At 43.1% G+C, this 20410-nt stretch overlaps 1 protein-coding gene across 1 annotated transcript in view; it reads left to right on the forward strand.

Moving 5' to 3' along the window:
- The first annotated feature begins 2787 nt into the window (after nt 1-2787).
- The window catches only part of angpt1 (angiopoietin 1), a 47827-nt gene continuing 30204 nt past the window's right edge, over nt 2788-20410 (forward strand). The window contains exon 1 of the mRNA XM_062410396.1: nt 2788-3703. Coding sequence (XP_062266380.1) covers nt 3293-3703 — 411 coding nt within the window. The 5' untranslated portion in view covers nt 2788-3292. The remainder of the gene's footprint in view (nt 3704-20410) is intronic.

A 20410-nucleotide genomic window follows, 5' to 3' on the forward strand; every position in this document is an offset into this window, starting at 1 on the left:
TGCGGAAGGCGGTGTCACTCAGATTGATGTGGAGTTACTGAAAATGTCCTCCCAAACCTTTCACAAACAGAACACAAGCCAGATTCCCATGAAGGCCAGCTGCCTCCGGGCCTCTTTCAACCGAAGTGACCCGCACTGTGCCCGACTGTCACCGGCAAAATGATTATTGCATTTCACTGAAACCCCCCCCCCCCCCCCCAGACTCTTTGTTTTCTCAATAAATTTAGGTTACAGTAAACATACAGATCTGAGATTATAATATTTGCTCTGCAGCTTGTTCTAGAAAGACAAACCCATGCAGCGATATATGGGAGTGTTTATTTTGATGATATTCGGGTTTGAAACACATTTCATTGAAAAGGATATATACCCAACTTTCAGTAGTGTGCTGTGACCATAGACTGTTTATATCTCCATCTTGATGAAGCCGTGGTTTCAAGGTCCCTCCTCTACATTCGGTCGACCAATCGCGAGTCAGTCTTAGGTATCAATCATGACATTTCATCTTGTTTTCTCACAATAACATAACAAATTAACACCAAACTAATAAGAAGAATGACATATTGGACATATCTCAGAGTGATTGGAACTACTTCAAGTGACAGGAACCATGGTCAAACTTGTGAAACTTCATCTTTACAAGCAATTCATTGTATCATTAACCAAGCAAGATGGGACTGGCCTTGGTGAGGAAGCCTGCAGACATTTTCTTGTCCCAGTTAATTTATTTGACGTGTACTTTTACTTTGTAGTTTGGTCTATGTTCCGACCAATGACATGGAGGAGGCAGAGTTTCAGACCTACACTGCAGCCAGCCACCAGGGGGCGATCAAAAAGCTGACCAATTTTTATATAAAGTCTGACTTTGCATGAGTCAGTGACAGTTTGTGTTATTGTTTTGAAGCGTGCGGTCTCTGATTCCACTCAGATGTCGACTGTAACGAGCAGATTTAATCACTAATTAGCTCTGAGTTGATTGATCCGTTTAATGTTTTCATCCGACACTGAACACCAGTCATAACATCTCCCTTCCCGACTTCTCCTCTACACCAGTGGGAGTTGTTCTTGTGTGGCTGTTCATAGCAGAGATGTGTAGTTGTAATACTGCACAGTCACCGTTGCCCAGAGGTAGCAATTATCTCTCACTTAGTTTCCCTTGGACACAGTCACTGGCGCCCGGAGTTCAGGACACCAGCAAAGTGTGTCGAGCTCTCTGACAGTTCTTTGCTCATGCTTTGTGTCTCGGCCAGTCTGGGTTATTCAAGGAGTTTGTTATCTCGGGTCACCTTTGTGCGTTCTCCCGCACACATGGCCCAACTTTTTCTAGCCCCCCCCCCCCCCGTGCTATCACTAAATATACACACTCCCTATCAAACACACGCAGGATCATGAAGAAATGTACAGTTTAATATGTGAGAGGGAGGAGGCGGAGGGAGAACACGCGCCCAGCCAAGCTCGTGCACTGTCACACAGATCTGGATGTTTCGGACTCGAGAGGAATGTTGACGTCCGGCCAGAACTCAGACAGCTGTGCCTCCCAGAATCAGAGGGGTTTAATGGACTGTCCATTACGAGGACTTGACCTTTGGTCCAGAGGACTTTCTGAGCCGGGCTTTCCTCGTTGTGCTGCTTCCTCCTGGTCGGATGATGAAGAGACATTCCATTCACTTTTGTTTTCTTGAAAACATAACAACAGAGGGTGTTGGAGACATACTGCCTATAAAACGGATGGAGATAGGGGAAGTGTATGTAATCTAAATGATCGGGTGGAGGCAGGACGAAAAATAAATCTTGCAGGCCGAGGTTTCTACAGAATCTCAAACTCAAATTATTAAGTGATGGAAAATAACTATGTGTATATGAGTATTTTTTTTTCTTTTTGTATGACTACGAAATAGCTCATCGTTTAGCGTATGCTGTTGGGCTTGATGATAATTTGTGTCTCTATACGAGAGCAGCAACAATTATCATGACATTCAAGGTTGAGGTTGTTGGAGAGACGTGAATCTTTAGAGAAGTTTCTTACTAAAGTATTTATCTTGTGTGCACAAGTCATTTGTCTTGTGTGGACGAGATAAATAACGAGTCTCCGTACAAATGTTTGTGATCATCTGCTCTGCTCCTCTGGTTAACATCATTATTATGTACATGCTTTATTTTCATATACGCTTATTTCCAGTCCATCTAAATCCAAAAATTGTAATCTTGCATATATGGATGATGATGCTGCTCCATCATTTGCTATAGAGTGAGTTAATTGTGAAATTTTGGGGTTGATATGAAAGGATTAAAACTTGAAGGTGCTTATAGAAGATATAAGACTTCCACATCAATGAAAGAAGATCTACCCCATGAAGATTTATCTTGACATGATGTGTCTCAATCGTCAACAGAGGGACAATAGAAGTGAATCATATGAAATATACGTCCCACACGGCCGGGTGTAATAAAGCACCTGTCATTGTATAGTATGAGAGGGAGTGGAGGAGTGTGTGAGGGGCAGATAAATTAAACGCACACGTTTAGGCAAGTTTTCTGTGTCAACACAAAGGCAAGGAGGCAGGTCAACCGCATGAGGCTGCAGTCGCAGAGCCTGTAAAACGATCCTCATAGTCTAAGCACATCCTCTGTGCTGGGGTCCCCTTTCTGCCAGGATCACACACACACACACAAGCACACACAAGCAAACACAGATACACACTCGTCTGTGCACACACTCACATTCCTCTGCAGGCTCTGCAAGGGGCAGGCGCAGTGTGTTGGAAGCCGTTCTTCAGAGTGAGCGTCTCTCTCACTCTCCCGCAGTCGTTAAGTCAGACAGCAAAGGAGGAAGGGAAGGCAGAGAGACCGAGGGAGGTCTGACGACACCAGCCCACCTCACCTATCCTCAATGCTCAGACTGATCAATGCAAGCAAGCAGCCGGGTCACATCTGGCTCTGATTTATTCTGGAGGAACATCAAGGCTTTTTGGAACCGAGCTGTCACTCTGCAAGTAGAGTGTGCAACCCTTTCTCTGCCAGGACCAAATCTAAAAGGAGCTCTCGGAGCAGTGCATGTGCAAGTGTCCATGGCGGGAGTGAGCAGTGGTTTTGAGTGCTGGAGGTCCAATGTAAGGATGGAGGACAAATGTTCCAGGTTAACGGTGTTCTGCACCGTCTGCTGATCCAGCCTCCCAGGGAACATCCAGCCAAACGAAGAAGAAGAAGCAGAAGCAGAAGAAGCAGAAGAAGCAGATAAAGAGACAAGAACTTAATTCACCGGCAACCTTTGGTTTTCCTCCAGTGGTGAAAGATGCTGTGGTGCAGCTTTGACCACCACTTGCTCTCACTGGCGGCACTTCTCGTAATTGTGAGCTGTGGAGGAGGGGAGCAAAGGAGAGGGACGGATAGCAGCGCCAGCGGCACAGGTGGCAGCAGCAGCAGCAGCGGCAGCAGCAGTGGATCAACTGGTAGCAGCAGTAGTAGTAACTACAGCAGCAGACGCTCCCACAAGATCCAGCACGGCCAGTGCACCTACACCTTCATCCTACCTGAGGAGGATGGAGCCGGAGGCGGCGGCTGCAGGGAGGCGAAAGCCAGGGATCCCCAGTACAACGCCAACTCTCTGCAGAGGGACGCTCCGCCACCTGAGCCAGAGTTTCCAAACCAGAAGATCCAGCAGCTCGAGCACATTATGGAGAATTATACCCAGTGGCTGCAGAAGGTAAGGACGGATGCAGGTGGTGTGCGAGGGACTCAGCTCCAGAACTTTTACTTTAATAAATAAATGCTTCTAAATCTATTTCATGTCTTTAACTTCAGGGCGAATCGCTAGTGGGGGGCTGTAGAAGAAACGCGGTGGATTTTTTTAATCATATCCATGTTGGAATCGTTGGTCCATTGAATTGCATCTATATCGTAGATGTAGATGCAATTGTGTGTGTATCAGTATCTTTTGAAGTGGTTCTGCTGTTGGTCCACAGTTTGTTGAGATATTTGTGTTTCCGTGGGCGTGTGTGTGGTCTCCTCAGCGCGTCTGTTTGTGGCTTCACGAGATAACTTGTTTTGTTTTCTGGACGAAGCTCTCAGACCCCGACCGGGTAAGATTTGCTGTTTTCTCGTCGTCGACACGTTGTTTGTCAAAGTGTCTGTCAGGAGGAGAGTTTGTGTGCTTTGGGAATTCTCGTTTTCTTTGTTTGTCATGAAGAAGACATGCTGACACAGATAAAAGAACTGAAGAGAACACATATCGTTGTTTTCAAATGAATGGATAGCTCAGAAAAACATGCTCAATTAAAGAAATTGTCTTTCTCACAGTTATATGCAGCTGATAATATAGAAGCCAGAACTTCCATCGCAATCTATATCAACTCAGCTGTGTTGTTACGTAACTGTGTACATTGTCGAAAGTGAACTTTTTGTTCTGGCTGTCGCGCAGCTGTGTGCTTCTCCGTCTTCACCCGTCCAACGAACTGAAACCTTATATATTTTTTGTCCTCGAACTTTCTCTCCGTTTCTTCCCGAGTAAATTCCACAGATGTCCAGATGAGTTGTGCAGAGCGTCGGTCACAGAGCAGAGGTAGTTGCATGTCAGTCACCCCCTGTTCTCCAGTGGGCTGTCTCTTTAATGGCAGGAAGTCAGAGAGCGTCCCCGGAGACACCCAGAGGAGGAAAAGACACAGAGAGAGAGAGAGAGAGAGAGAGAGAGAGAGAGAGAGAGAGAGAGAGAGAGAGAATGCTCCCTTTATTTATTCAAGTCAAGGATGTGTGAGTGTAACTGAGAAAACACAGACTCTTATAAAAGAACAAAACCTGTTTATGTCTTTATAGTACAACACAAACACAATCCTCATTATATCTGAGCTCACACAATGTTATTTAATTACTCCCAACTAATTTCCTCCATGTTCAAATATGGGTCTACTGCTGCCTATTGTTAATAAGTAGTGAATTTTGAGGCCTTTGCTGATGTGCCTTGGCAGCCACCCTGCTTTTCTAAGCTTTGAGACTTAATGTCTCTGAAGACAGCGAGACTGTCCCTCTGAAATGAGATTCACCAATCAAATAAACAATCCTCCAGATTCGGCACAACCGGCTCCTCGGCTCGCTCACTCTTCCACAGTGTTGTCCTTCTCAAATAAGATTAGCAGGTCTGATCTGAGGAGTAATTGCTGACGGCTAAATGGTTTATTTTTTGTCTGCAAACGCGAAAGCACAGATAACACCTGATGTTTTTGATGGATCACAGTGGAACCGGGGATTAATCAACCTGAACTTCATCAATACCCCGAGTCTATTCATTAGCAATCCTCCCTAATCTGTCTGGACCGCTTTCCTGCGGGCCTGCTTTTCATTTACTCTCAGAAAAGCAAACTTTTCTCTCCTCAGGTTGGAGGAAATAGTCATTCCTCATCAATTAGCCAGGCGCTGGTCGAGGGTTCATTACAGCGAGATGTTGATGGAGTTCATATTTAGGGAGTTGAAGTGTCACAGGCTGCTCCACCCTGTTCGATAAATTCCTCCATAAACGTCTAAATCCCAGTGAAATGTTACACCACAGAGATTTTGAGATTACGGAGCAGAATCTGTATAACATCATCTTATCACTGGACTGTAGATCACTGCTTCTATCTCAGTTAGGCAGAAGGAATTTACTGTCCATGGTGTATGTCAAGCTAGAAGAGGTTGAGCGTGGCAGATTTTATACATGCAAGTGTCCAAAAAGGCTGAGATATAAAAAATAAGCAGCAACAACAAAAGAACTAACTTTTCTTACACTTTTTTTATTGATGACATGAAAAACCTGAGTGTTCCTGCATGGCTCCCAAAAGCGATCCATGTGTCAAGCAAGGCCAGGGGTGAAATAACAGCGGCTTTATCTTTGCTCAGTGGACCTCGTCTGTCTGTGATAGAACAAGTGATACTAAGAAAACACAGCGGCAGCATTGGTTGACTGGAGGTTTGACTAATGAGTCCTCCAGAATAACTTTCTCCTTAGATGTAAAAAATGGGAGCATGTTGAAACGTCGGCCATCTGCACTGATATCATCAGACCTCTTCACCAACACAGATATTTCATCTCTTAAAATAAACAAAAAGTGAATATAAGATAATGAGATTACTGGATAATATTTAAAAAAAAGAACTGTGATGAACAGAATTAAAATAAATTCCCGAGATGCGTGTGATTAAAAATGGAAAAACAAGCAAAAAGTCAGATCAGCAAAAGAATGAAATGGGAATATGAGGGGATGCTTAAACACACACACGGTTGTCATTCAGGCTAATTACAGTGCATGGGACTCACACACACACACACACACATCAGGATGCAGTTAACATTTTTCATTAGACAGAAGATTAAGTGTCCGGGGCCAGTCTATCTATCTTAATCACACCAACGTTTTAGCTGCTTGTCTTAGACAGAGTTCCCTGTGATATTGCTGCAGCCAGGCCTGATGAAAGAGAAGGATGGAGGAGAGCGTTCCAGATAGCAGCGCCCTGCCTGGGTGGTGGTGGCGGTGGTGGTGGGGGGTTGGTGGACAGTTAGAGTGATGCAGCAAACAGCTGTTAGAGGAGCATTTCAAGTCTGAGATCTTTGCTTCCTCGAACCCTGGGTAGAGTATATGGACCCTGATAACATTCCTGACCAGTCAAAGGTGGCTTGTGTTTGTCCAAGGATTACTTCCCCGGTCCGCCTGCAAGGCGAGGAGCCCGGACAGGAACAAGCTGCTTCACACGTAAAACTCTAATTACAATACTGTTCAAGTAAGAATAGGAAAGATATGAAATATAAATCAACGAAAAGCATTGGAGGGGGTTCATACATACCCTGCATGCACATTGTATATGATTCATAATATATTCTCTTGCTCTCTCTCTCTCTCTCTAACACACACACACACACAAACACACACACACATACAACCACACACATAATGACCTGTGGTACGAAAATAAATCGTATCTGTGGTCAATTAAAACGTCCATAAAGTTTTTACCAACATGCAGGCGTGCAGGTAATATTCCCACCAAGTGTGGTGACGATCGGTGAATACACTATTGAGTTATTTTGTGCACACATCCAATCCCTGGCTTAACAAGTGCAATGATATCCAAGAAGTTACTGAGCCAAAATATAGTCTGACAAAATTTATCATGCGATTTATGAGATATAAGGAGTGACCTTTACCTTAAAGTTCTTTTCCCCCTTCTCGTCTTCATGCTTTGGGCTAAACTGTTTCCTGGCTTCAGCTTTAAATTGTAAGAAAAGCTATAATAAATCTTAAACATCATCAATCTTCTCTTCTTGAACCAGTCCTTTAAATGCATTTAATAAAATCTTCTAAAAGCAAAGGTCAGGGGGGTTGTCTAGAAATGTTCAATACTAGTTACACGTGTTGGATCTGCTCCTGTAAAAGGTATTTGTAGACTTACTTAAAATTCTTTGTTAAGACTTGTCCTGAACTTTTCATTTGTTTTGACTTTTTGTTTATAAATTCCTCTTTTATTTTGAAAAGCTTTCCCTTGTGTTTCACCTCCGTGTAGTTAGTGTCTTTGCTCCGCTCTTATTGGTCGGTTCTCTGGTGTTTCTTCTTTTGATCCCTGAGGTTTCCTCTTCTTGCTTTGGTTTGTTTGTCATCAACACAAATTTCAAACCCGATCTAATGTGAATAATACCATTATTTCGATACCTTAATAGAAGGATTATAGTTGTAGCATATGTATATAGTTATGCTTTCTGACCATAACCAGCTGTATTGGAGTTAACCCTGAATAAAGTCTGAAACATGATTTATGTCAGAATCTGAAACAAGCTTTTGGGACTCGATAGCAATTAACTGATGTGTTGTTGTAACATATCAATGTTGTTAGGATCAGTCGCATCATCCACAGCACATCCTGAGAACATCCTCTCTACATTTCTAATATTTCAATGAAAGCTTGGCACGGGCAGAAGTTCCCTGAGCCAAATTCTGTTTCTGTTCTCGGGAGTCGGAGTAATAGATCTTCCCCCGTTCCCCTGCCGGTGGAGACAGTAGAAAGTGGATGAGAGCAGCGTTTCTTGAGAAGGACGGCCTGTGCCAAACTACGCTGTTCAACAAAGGGAGGGAGCAACAACTATTGTTTCTGTCTTATCCCTGTGAAATTCCCATCATTCTGCCTCTCAACGAACATGACTGTGATGCATAAACAAGGTTTAAAAGGATATAGGGACATGTGGGCAGCAGCTTGTCTCCCCTTCATACTGGGAGCTCATACGATAAAAATGGTGAATATGTTTCTCTACTTAATGCTAGGAGAGGGCCACACAGCGTGCCGCGGATCCAAGGAGAAACCTATCTATTTTAGGGGTGACTTCCTCTATGAGAGTTTATTTTCGCTGACAACTTGGGCCAAAACCAACAATCGGATGATGCTGAAAGGCTAAGAGATGCTCTGAGGAATAAAAGGGTTCTTCCTTCCTGACCCCAAAACTTGTAAAAAGGAAACCCCTGGTAATTGCTTAAGGACGTTGCAATAACAGCTTCCAGATACGTTGTTGGTTGCTCTTGACTGAATCAGAAAGGAAATGGGGGCTTTCTGCTCAGCATGTCATGGGAATTAGGGAAAAAACATCACGGCCGTGGCACGATATTTCCACATGGAAATGAAAATGTGCGCCAAAGTGGATGATTTTCAGTAAAAGGGGTATTTAGCGGTTTTGTCACGCTCAATATGACGAGCCTTTTTATCCTTTGAGCGAACCCCCCCCTACCCCTTGACCTTTTCCCCTGCAATAAATCATATTCGATGGCAGCTGGTGGCACCAAGCTTCCTGGAAGGTTTGATATAGGACAGGTATCGTACACCTTTAACCCTATAGAGAGACAATGAATGAAAGCACTAAATGTCCTGGTAATTTGGCAATGCGTCTTGAACGGCTCTAGTTTGTCTCAATGCAGCATGGGGTTCCTTTTCCATCACTCATGTAAGCGAATCACTCTCTGGTGGTTACTTTAAAGGGAGATTTATTTTGTTTTAATTACAAGGTTATACATTTGGCGAGTAGCACACTATGCAGAATTTATGGCATGCCCTCTGAAAACACTGCTGCTAGCTTGTAGCTTGGCACCGACTCGTGCATCTGTGGGATAAATTGAGAGTGTTCCTCTGATGTGTTTGTGTTTCCATACACCCCTGAGTGTATTCACTGCACTAATGGGGCTAATCTTTCTTCATTTGGTTTGCCGGAGGTATCATGAATGTGAGGGATCTGCAGCGTGTTACTCAGGTACGGGAGGGATCTGTATAAACCTGTTAATTTATTTTGTGGACACGTGGAGACAGGGAAAGAGGCTATAAATACACAAGTGACATAACAGACTGTACATGACTGAAGGTTGAGGACAGAACAAACCCCCGAAGTGGTGCCTAACATCCGTGTTGCTCCTGGTGGTTGGCTGCAGTATAGGTCATAAAACCCACCTCCTCCATGTTAGCACAAGGGACATTGGCCAAACAAAAAAGCCAAAGATTGTCACAAATGAACATTTTCCAAAGATTTTGCCTTTTTCGAGGGTAAAGAAGGTTTTACTAACTACTGTGCAGACATCTGGCTCCAAATGACATCAATAAAATGGCAGCTCCTGTATCTGGGATATGGAGGCTTCAATACAGTTGCAGGAAGCTTTTTTGTACAGTTGGAGGAAGTGGAGACTCATCATCTACCTTTACTTACAGTCTATGTAACAAACCCAGAGCAGCATAAGCATTCGATGGAGCCTTGTCTCTAGCTGATTCTAGCGTCACTCTTCTTATATCTCTTGTAAAACCAAAACAAGGAGCTTTAAAGACACTCAAACTCTCCGTATAGCTGATTGGAACTGCAGCCTTTAGAGTTCAAGTACAAGCAACCACTTTCACACAGATGTCGACACTTAGTCCACTGGTAATAGAAAGATATTTATCGTAGCAGCATGTAGAGAATTATGAATGTGAGTGCTCTGCAGTGGATTAGTACGGTACTGAAGTGATATTTTTGATATTTTATTGCACTGTGGCATTCAAATGTTTTCTTACAAAATGGCTGAAAGGAGAGCAAATCTTTTCTTTTTTCTTTTTTATCCAAAAGAATGACGATAAATAATATTATTTCGGGCAGACGAGTGGAAGCCATTAGTAGTGAGTGCGTTACGGTCACAAGAGTTTGCCAAAAACACAAGGTTCACGGCTGTATCTCTGCCACAGCTACGGTTGAGTGATTATGAGCCAAATATGAGATAAAAATGGCTCCGATAGAGCGAAACATTAGACATTATAGTCAATCTGAGCGCGGGCATATCCTGGGGCGTTATCACAGTCGGCCGCAAATCACGACTGAGTTTGAACGTACTTCAGTCTCAGGACCGGCTCTTATCGTTGTTGTACTTTTGCTTTATAATGACTCTGGACAAACAGAGCAGATGATAATGTAACTCGCTCCTATCTGTTGCTGTTTATTTTCCTCCAGCCTGCAGGTTCATTTAGGTCGTGAGCTGTAAATCAAAGTTTGATGAAGGTCAAGGGGAAGTGAATCAGCATAGAAAAGAAACGTTGGACGATTTGAGCCATTGTGTGAATTTACAGTAATGTGTCAGAATAGTTGTTTTTTTAAGTTGCTTTACTTCCAAGAAAAGATAAAAGAGAAACGTTCATGTTCTGTATCGCTGATTCTGGCAGCGAGCAGGAGTGGGAAACGTCTTAATGCTCTCGTGAAGTATTTCATTTTATGTTCTTCCAAGTTTACTGTAGATACTGACATTTATTAATCCCACAGTTAATTCTGTTACTTCTCTGAAGCTGGGGAAAGATAAATTCCTGAGGTGTCTCTAAGGCCGACTCTCCCCACAGCGTCTTTGACTCTCCCCTGCAGATGTTGCGTTCTAAGTGGACGTCTTTGTCTGTCATCGCCGGCAAGACATCCAGAGGTTCCAGAGGTTCCAGAGGTTCCAGAGGTTCAGAGACACTTCACCTTTCTCCGGGGTTCAGCTCTGTGACAGTTCGATTGTTTGCCGTGATTTCAGATATACGAGGAAACAAAAGAATCACAGATCTTTGACTCCAAATGTGAAAAAAGCAAAAAGCTGTGGAAACTGTCTGAACTGCGGATGAAGGGAAGCAAGTGAAGGTGAAAGGAGGGAAAGAAGCAGATACGGACGTGAAGGAAAGATGAAAAGAAAAACAGCTTTGCTCCCTCAGTGTGGGCGAGATAGCTCTTCAAGTGACTAATGGTGGGTCCCTTTGTTTTTGTTTTGTTCCTGCGGTGCTGGGACTGGAGCCACTTGGTCTTAGAGCCTTCATCACTTTCAGGGATTACTTCACTTATTTGTTTAATCTTCTCGTCCCTCTGTGTTTGGGTGAATGTCTTGTGATGCATTGACCTGTAAATTACCGTCCCACACATGATGGTTTGGAGCTGTGCGGTATGACGGGGCTGATTATACTGTGGGTCTGCTTCACGGTGGGGGGTTTGGAGAAGTAAGTGTGTGTTAGGTCCCACTTTACTGTTGAAGTACAGTGATGCTGGGACACCTCTTTCAGCCTGTCCTCAAAGACAATGATATAGATGCTCGTGCACGCAAATGCTGTATACACCCCCAAATCTCTATTTGCCCTTTGAAAACAGAAACACGCTCGTTACCATGTCCAGATCCGTGTTTTCCTTGTCTGGGACCCGGGCCAAGAGTTTTACATTCCACACGGTACCAGGGCTGGGGTTGGCACAGAGACTTTACATGTGAAGCAGGTTGGCCACTGACATTTCTGCTTAAAACTCAAATCAGAAGTCCTCGTTAAACCTTTTATGTAGTTGTCCGTGTTCTTTGTCTTTTCAGCTTGTTGCACTTTTGACCTAAATTCAGGTTAGTGCCAATTACCAGTAATGTATTTACTTTTTAAATTTAATTGAGTATCTTGCCTTTAAATTATCTCGTTAATCATTAAGATCTAAAGTAGACTGTGTTTGAGAGATTAGTTTTCTCCAGGCATTCCTTTTTTGAGCTATAACCTGACCAGAGCCCGATGTTTTCCCCGATAACCGGAACGTGCAGTGTTAAAAAATCAAGTCGAACGTGAGCAAACCTGACCTGAACTCAGATTTTATTTCAAATCTTTTTCCCGAACAAGGCCCATCAGGACCTATCACTTACTGCCTAATTGGGCTTTAATTACTGCTTTAGATCATTTTCAAAAGGGCACTTCAGCCTTTAAATTCACCACATTAATAAAATAAATGGTATTTATTGTAAATTGGACAAATCCAGCAAATACGTAAACTGTAAAAACCTGCATTAATCGATCTTAAGGCCAGTTCAGGACAGTGAAAGTTGATATGTGCTAATTTATTTACTTTTTAAGTAGAGAAAAGTTTGCATGAAAGTCCAATATTCACTATTCTTTCAGTGATTGGTTCTTTGTTTAAGTTTTGGTCTCCACCCACTCCTGAGGGTAATGTCTGGCTCTTGAGCAGCCAAATGCCTCTGATGCTAAACCACATGTTTGCCTGCCATTTCGTGTTGTAAAGGAAGCATTAAGTTACTTTACTAGTGCTTATTTGCTGGAAGCAGCAGCCTGCTGGAGGTGAAATCATGCAATGAAAGCAGTAAACCAAGACGGTAAAGTTGAGGGCCGTAAAAACCAAAACAATGAGCTGAAGGACACTAAAACCCTTCAGGGAAACCGAGGAAGAAGATCATTAGAAGAAGGTTTATCACAATGAGCAACCTGTGGCTGAGACACCTGATCGGGGGATGGAGCATATCGAGATCCTAATGATACTCAAACTCTTAGCTATCATGATGATTCACCCCATTTTCTATAGCATCAAATAACTAAATTAAAACTAACTAAATATCCTACCTAAAAAGACAGAAACCATCTTCGATAAATGTTTGACCTGTATTTTGACTTGTTAGTTTGACCCATGTCTCATTCACTAACACGGAGGAGGCAGAGTTCATGACCTGAACAGCAGCCAGCCACAAGGGTGCGATTGAGATGCTTCGGCCTCACTTTCGGGAAACCAGCATGTCGTCCATCTTTATATACGTGAGCGTCCTCCAAGAAGTCATGAAACACTTCTCCCCTCAAACACTCACCACTATTGGTTTGAAAGGCAGCTGTTAATTTTGGCCTTTGGATTTAGCGATTTGAACATCGTCTCCCCAAGTCAAATATTTCTGCAGGTGTTTGACGAGTGCACAACAGTAACACACGAAAATGTGCCGCTGTACCAAACTCTCCCATCAATCTGTCATTGAGGGCTCAGATGGATGTGTGCGTGTCGCTCTGTGTTTACAGCTCAAACACAAATGATTACAAATGGTTCTTGATGTTTATTTAAGTCGACATGTTTGCAGCCGTCCTGAGGCAGAGAGGCTAATCCCCGAGAGGTCTGTCTCTGCATGTGAGAGCATACGGATGAATCCATGTCACACTAATGTGGAGCTCACTTCATATGACTCTCTGTGTGACATTGTTTAAGTCTGTGTTTGCCGGTGTTTGGATCTGACGACCTTCAGCTTAACCGAAGGCCTGTTAAGCATAAAAGCGGATCGTTCTCTCTGTGGACTCACGTTGAAGCTCGGATACAAAAGAGCCTGTCACATTTTGTCAGTGGCTTTCAAACAGCACTTATAGCCTGAGCATAGATATGTACATCTTAGTGAAGCATTATGTCCATGCCGTCCTCTCTGCGCAGCAAAAGACATAACAAATGACAATGACGTCAAATTGGGAAATCCCTCCTGAACAAAATGAGTCAATGTGAGACTCATCAAAAAGGCGAATGTGAATGCTCTTTTGCACAAACCAATTTCCTGCAGCTTTCCTATGTATGATAGTATATTTTTATTAGATTACATACCTTTGTTTCATGCTGGAGTTTCACGTTTCCAGTGTTTTGGAGCCACGTTGGCTCAGAAGCTGAGTTTCAAAGTTCATCCTTGATCTCGGGGAACAACAGTTGACAGTGTAGAAGGAAAACCTCACCTCGAGGTCCATTCGGTACCTGGAGCGTGCAGCTGGGCCAAGGATTACTGGGCGGGCTGTGTAGATATGGCAGGTCGACTGATCTGAGCTCATTCGTTTATGTCCGAGGAAATTATGTGAAGTTCCTGGATGTTTTGCTTTGTTGTCAGGACATGATGATTACCAATTAAGCTGCAGTGGTTTTTGTCATCTGATCCGCCCTCTGTGTTTAAACCGACATATTTCATCCATACTTCATATTTAAACCGTACATTTCATCCAGAAAAATGCAAAAACAAGAGAACTCTGGATGTACCAAAGGCCAGGGATCATACATAATATACCATGTGTGTCTTTTAAGCTTATTTTATTGTCTTCTTTTCCCCTTTTCAATAACTATTAACGAATAAAAGTCTTTCTGTCAGATTCCCTTGTTTCTTTCACCTCACTATCAAGTAACTATTCACACATATATTTATCCTGCAGCCTTTCTAGAATGAAATACATCACAGGGGTCAATGAAAATACAGAAACATAGCAGATTGAATGGCAGCGATACAGCAGTGGCTTTGGATGAACTGCACATTAGCACTAACCGCAGCATCTATTTCCCTCGTCTGCAGCCACCGTGGTGAACCACAGGTCAGAGCAAAGCAGTTCCATGTGGAGATGTTGGTGGAGCTACTGCACGTCCTCTCTCTGCTCATCACTTTTGTTTGGATAGATCAGCATCGCTTAACAGGAAATTTAAGCACATATGCAAACACACACGGCTCCCTACTGCCGTAAAGTGCCCCCATCACTGCTTTAAAGTGCCTCATGCAGCCGCTGGTGAGATATATAGGTCAGGATGTATGAGCCCAGGGCAAAAGCAACAGTGGGAGACAAGGAAAATGAGTCATGGGTAACATAATCTGGATGTGATGAGATAGCGTCAGGCCATCTTTGGTGCTCGTAGCCAAAGGAAAGCAGGGACCGAAGGAGAGAAGAGGGGGAGAGCTAAACACAGGCCGATAGAGCGATATAATGAGAATGTGAGAAGGTGTGGTGATTGAAACCCTGGACGACTACAGGGGAAGGTTTACACACCACGGAGGCCTCGTTTATAGTGAGATGTTAGGATGAAAGATAAACACCAACATGACGTTGAAGGAAACAACCCCTGTCATTAAACGCCCATTCATTCTGATTAGAAGAGACACTTGTCTTGATGGATCGAGGCGCTGGCACCCGACCTGGAGCCGTTTTCTCCCTGACGCTTTGCCCAGCGAGGAGGTTTAACGCACAACAGCCTGCGTGGTAATGTTTCTGTCATGGCTGAGCTTTTAAAACAAAAACATGTCGTTACACATCGACTTCTACAACTCTCCGGCAGAAGGATCCCCTGCTGTGATGTTTGGAGGGTGCGCGGGAATGCTATCTCAAATATTTGGACGTAAGCGCCTCCACCGTGGGATGGTTGGGTTTTTTCTGTGTGCTTTGGTAATAGGGGGCACGCTGACATGGACTGACACAAAAAGCCATCATCGGGCACATTCCTGCCTGAATGTGTCCCCGAGGACAGATTCTAATGTTGGACGACTGCCCCTCTGCTGGTACTCGCGGTTTGCGACCACTGGATGAATGACCAGGTCTGAGTTTGTTTGGTTGTTTGGTTTTCGCTACGCATTCCCATGTCTTGGATGAATACAAGTACTTCCTCTCTCCCATACAGGCAGATACGCATAATTAATCGGAGTAATTTTAAGGGCTCTTTTAACTTAAGAGAGCAGGGACCGAAACCGGAGGATTTGGGAAAATATACATTCAGGCCTAAGCTCCACTTCACTGTATTTGTTTTAATTTGAGATGAAGAGAAGCCATGTGATGTCCCTGATAGTGATCATTGCATCTGCTGGAGGTATGAGTCAGACCATCAAATAAAATGTATAACTCAGTAGAGTGTGTGAGTCAGATTGTCTGGGTCTGAGGTCTAATGGCTCCTAGAATAAACACAATACTGTGAAACTTCCACAGAGTACTACTAAAGGATATTAAAATAATACTTGTTACTTTATATTAGACATATCTGAGAGAGAGTAGAGACATAACTGTTTTACTAATTCATATTATCTTGAAGACAGCTTCTCTATGTGAAAACTACACCAATTTACTTCAGCTTTCATTAAATAATTCATCGCAAAACGTAACTTTAACCATTCTCACACACGTAATCTGCAGATATGTTTACGATATATGTTTTCCAGACACATTTGCTTATAATTTCTCGACCTCCGGTTAGCAATTTGTGTTCATAAGTCTTAAAATGAGAAGCCGGCTACCAGCCTGGGTTTTCTATTGGAGGGCAATTGGGCAACAGGAGGCTGTGGCTCAAACTCTGAATCCCATTCTCTTGCTCCTTTTTCGTGCTTTTTCCAAAGCTCGCATTTGAAACCGACGGATTTTTTAAAAGACTTCCCCCCATGTGGTGATTTGAGTTATATGTGATACTGCTGGATATATGGTCGTGAAGTAGAGCCAAATCTTCTTCGTCTAGACCAACTCGGAGAATTCATTTCCGGAACGAATTCTGAATCGTAAAACAAGCAACGGTCCACACCACCATCAGTAAAAGTAAAGCAAACATTTCTGTTGGATGTGCTCACACCCCCGCCCCACACTGCTGAAGAACTCCAATTCATTTTCTCCATCTTCTTTTCCTTTTTCCTTATGTCGATGGAAGTTCACGCTTTTCATAACACCATTGTCAAAAATTAATTTGCGTACCTCGTCTGACTTTCGAAATTGGCTCTTATCTCACATGTTACAGGCATACAGAGCACTTTCTGCGTTTCATCTTGCACTTGGACTTGAAGTTAATCATGTGCGGTATGTCCTGTAGACATAACACTGTCAGGGCTCGAGATTCAAAAAGTTCTCTCAAGCTACGAAGAGACATTCACATTGGGTGTTTTCTTGAAGTGGTGGTACGCTAGTCTTCTTGTTTGTGTGTTTGTGTCCGAGTGGACGGGTGAAGATAATAATAGTAAAGGAGATTGTCATTAAAATGTTCTGAACAGGCCGTTTATTTTTAGGAAACCGATAGGAAACCAAAAACCACAGCAGCACATCCAGTTTCTTCTCAGTTTAGATATCTGACCTTATAAATACATTTTATATTTGAAAAATGTCTCAACTCGAGCCACGTTTCTGCCAGTTTGTGTTTTCAAATATCATTCACGTTGAATCCTGAACGTTTTAGTCAATCTTCCTCGTTTCTATTCTTGTAACTAGATTGTAAATAAATTAGCCCGCACAGGGCTCATAATCACAATTTTCCACTCACTATTTTCAACTTGTTATTAATATGAAATTGCAACACTGCCGAGTAATGTTTTAGAAAATCCTGTGGTTTACACACGTTCAACAAAATTACTGGAAAATCAATTTGAGCGAAAACATTGTCCCTCAGTTTAGAAGTTCTGATTTGTGTGTTCCAATGCAACAATCAACCGGGCTCGAAAACTCCACCATTAGCCAAATATTTTCACTTTCTCTCATTTTCTGCCCTGTTGACAAACCATTGTGACAGAAGAGCTTTGAAGGGGGGAGAGTGGTGTTCTCTTTCACTTGCCAAACGGCTCTGGGCACCTCGAGCGCCGTTATTTACTCACTGATTTCTACAGACGAATGGCTGCTTTCTCATGGTTTGTTTTCAGGTTGTGTACACAGTCTTCATTATGTCCTTGGAAATGTGCTATCGAAACGCAATTGACATCAACACAATAGCATCTTGACAGACAGACAAAGGGGGGGAAAGAGAGGAAAGAAAGATCCAAAGGAGCGGTGTGTGTGGGGGGGGGGGGAGCATTGGCAATAGGATGGTTATTTTTCCAATGGCAGTCAGTTATGCTGGCTCGCGCGACCTGGAATCAACAGTTCGGATAGAGAAGCGGAGATCAGGCCGAGGCCGGACCACCCACCTCGCAGCCGCTCTATCGCATACGATGGGAATTGATCACGCAATAGACTGACCGCTAAGTCAAGCTTTCCATTGTGGCCCAAATATGATTTCTACAATGACGCTGGTGGCAGATTTATCGCTTGATTCTAAACAATAGGTTCTTGATTTCTGATCTTTCAAGCAAAAAGCCCATTTTCTTCCAAATCAAAAGAAAAGGGATGCTAGCTACCGTTAGCTTCCTGTGCTGGTTTAAAATTACTTTAAAACGTTTACTCTTCATGGCTACATCAATGCTAATATGATTGATTCTAGGGAAACATATCACAAGCAAAAGATCCATATGGAAAACATGGAAATAATCTTGAGAGCTGGTTAACCCTTATTAGTTATATAAAGGAAGATGTAAGGGTTAGTTCATCACTTGTTTTAGCTGCTAACATACGTATTTATTCACACACAGTAGCTTTTACTTAAAGTAATGCTCAGTAATCTTATTTTTGTCTTTGTTGTGTGTTTCCACCGGACCCGTTGGCCAGTCTGACTCTACTGAAATTCTGTGTGAGGCAAGAAATGTGGCAGCAATTGAGTAACCGTCTGGTGTCGGCCACCGGGGTGAAGGTCACAGAGGTCAAATGTGAGTTCAGTGCGAGTTGTTACTCACCTAATCTTGACAGAGTTTGAGGCAGACGGCCTTATAACTGTTTCAAGGTGGATTTAAAAACAATCTAGGCAGTGACTGAGTAAGACAGCTTAGTGCAATACATCGGGTTGACCGTACCTCTAATGGAGAGTGGCAGTGCAGTGAGTCATGGTAAGTCCTCCTAAAGCCCCACTAAAACAAATTACAGGCCCCGGTTTTAAAGAGGGGTGTCAAATTCACCTTTAATTGTCAGTGGGTGATAAGAAGGCGCAAGGGTATTTGCTGGCATTGATCCCAAGGTGGTTTGAGAGACACCAGGAGGTGCTGATCTGGGGGATGGGTTGTAGCCGCATTGGTCTTGTCCATTAAAGTAGTCTGAAATGGATCCAGGCCCTGAGCGCAAGGGATGCATCCCAGAAGCCAGACCTCCCGAAGTAACACCATCACCTCCTCACACTCAAACAGAGTCAGAGATAAGCAGAGACGTGACAGAGATGCAGCGGTAAGTGCCTTAAACAGTCCAGGCTCACCGTTCTCTAACCCCTCAGTGTCTCTCAGCACTGTCACGGCAGCTGTTTAGAAAAAGATCTACACCCCCTTGTGGGAATGGAAGTTACCCTGGATTGGTAATGTCAGAAAAGTGGTAAACATTTGTTCTAATCTGTAACAATGACAGCAGGGAGTACCAATTTGAGGGATTATTCAGTTCTTGGCTCTCAAGTGATCTCAATTTAGCAGCTATACCGCGATCGTTTACAGAATATGCAAGTTGGGGATCTAATCTGATGGATTTCGTGCCTTTTTGTCTGTGAAGCCTTCCGTGGAAATGCGAACATGCAGTGCGGATCACTCAGTAACCTAAACACTTGTCCCTCTGCATGATATAGAGTCCATTTGCTCTTAGAATCTCCATCCTAGGGCATGCTCGATGTCACACAGCTTGATATTTATGTGCTAGACGGCCCGAAGCAGCTTGTTTAGTGATAAGCAGCAAATTGTACCTCATAAACAGTCTAAATGGACCCGTCTGTGTATGCTGGGTTATAGGGGTGCAGTGAAAGTACTAATAGGTTTCCATAGAAGAGATGACAGGCAGCATCATTAGCAGAGTCACAAGCAGTCCACATGAAGCCGGGCTGTGCCAAACATACCAACTCAAAACCTTTATTCCTCAGTATAAAGCTGCACTGAGGGAAACATTAACTTGTGCTGATGTGAACATTAATTTAGCAAACAGTGAATTTGGAAACCAAAAGCTAGATGTCGTAGTTTTTAAAAGCAGAACTTTGGTTTGTTCAACTGTCTGGAATGTTTCTCATAAGTCCCGACAAAAGAAGATTTATTTCTTATTTTTGAAGAAAGTGCTGTTTCATTGAATTCCTTTCTAGTTTGTAAGTGAAATGTTCGCATGAGGAACTGAGCTGTAACTTTTGACAGAAGAACTATCAGATTGTTTCTTCAACAAAAGTTGAATTTAGAAGCAGAGCACACAGCCGTATTGGGACCGGTATGACCAGTGGCTTATGTTGGCTAATCTCAGCTAACTTTTAGGTAAACATTGCCGTATAAGTGACATTAATGTAAGGTGAACAGTGACCTCCACTTTTTTTTTAGTTTAACCCTGTGTTGGTGGAATCCGTGTAGAGGCTCACCAAACTGTAAAGCCTTTGAGCCCAGTTCTCTGGTCTGAAATCTGTTTCTTGTCAAATTCCAATTCAAGGAAATATTTAGAGCATGACATTTCATTGGTCACTCGATGGAAATAATAGAAAACAGCACCATGAATTGAAATAAATTGGATCCAGGTTGAAGTTAATCAAAGTGGTTGATTTGAAATATCTTCTGGCGCGAATCGGTTG

This window comes from Platichthys flesus, chromosome 17 (genome assembly GCF_949316205.1).
Source record: "Platichthys flesus chromosome 17, fPlaFle2.1, whole genome shotgun sequence".
In the NCBI taxonomy this organism is placed as follows: domain Eukaryota; kingdom Metazoa; phylum Chordata; class Actinopteri; order Pleuronectiformes; family Pleuronectidae; genus Platichthys; species Platichthys flesus.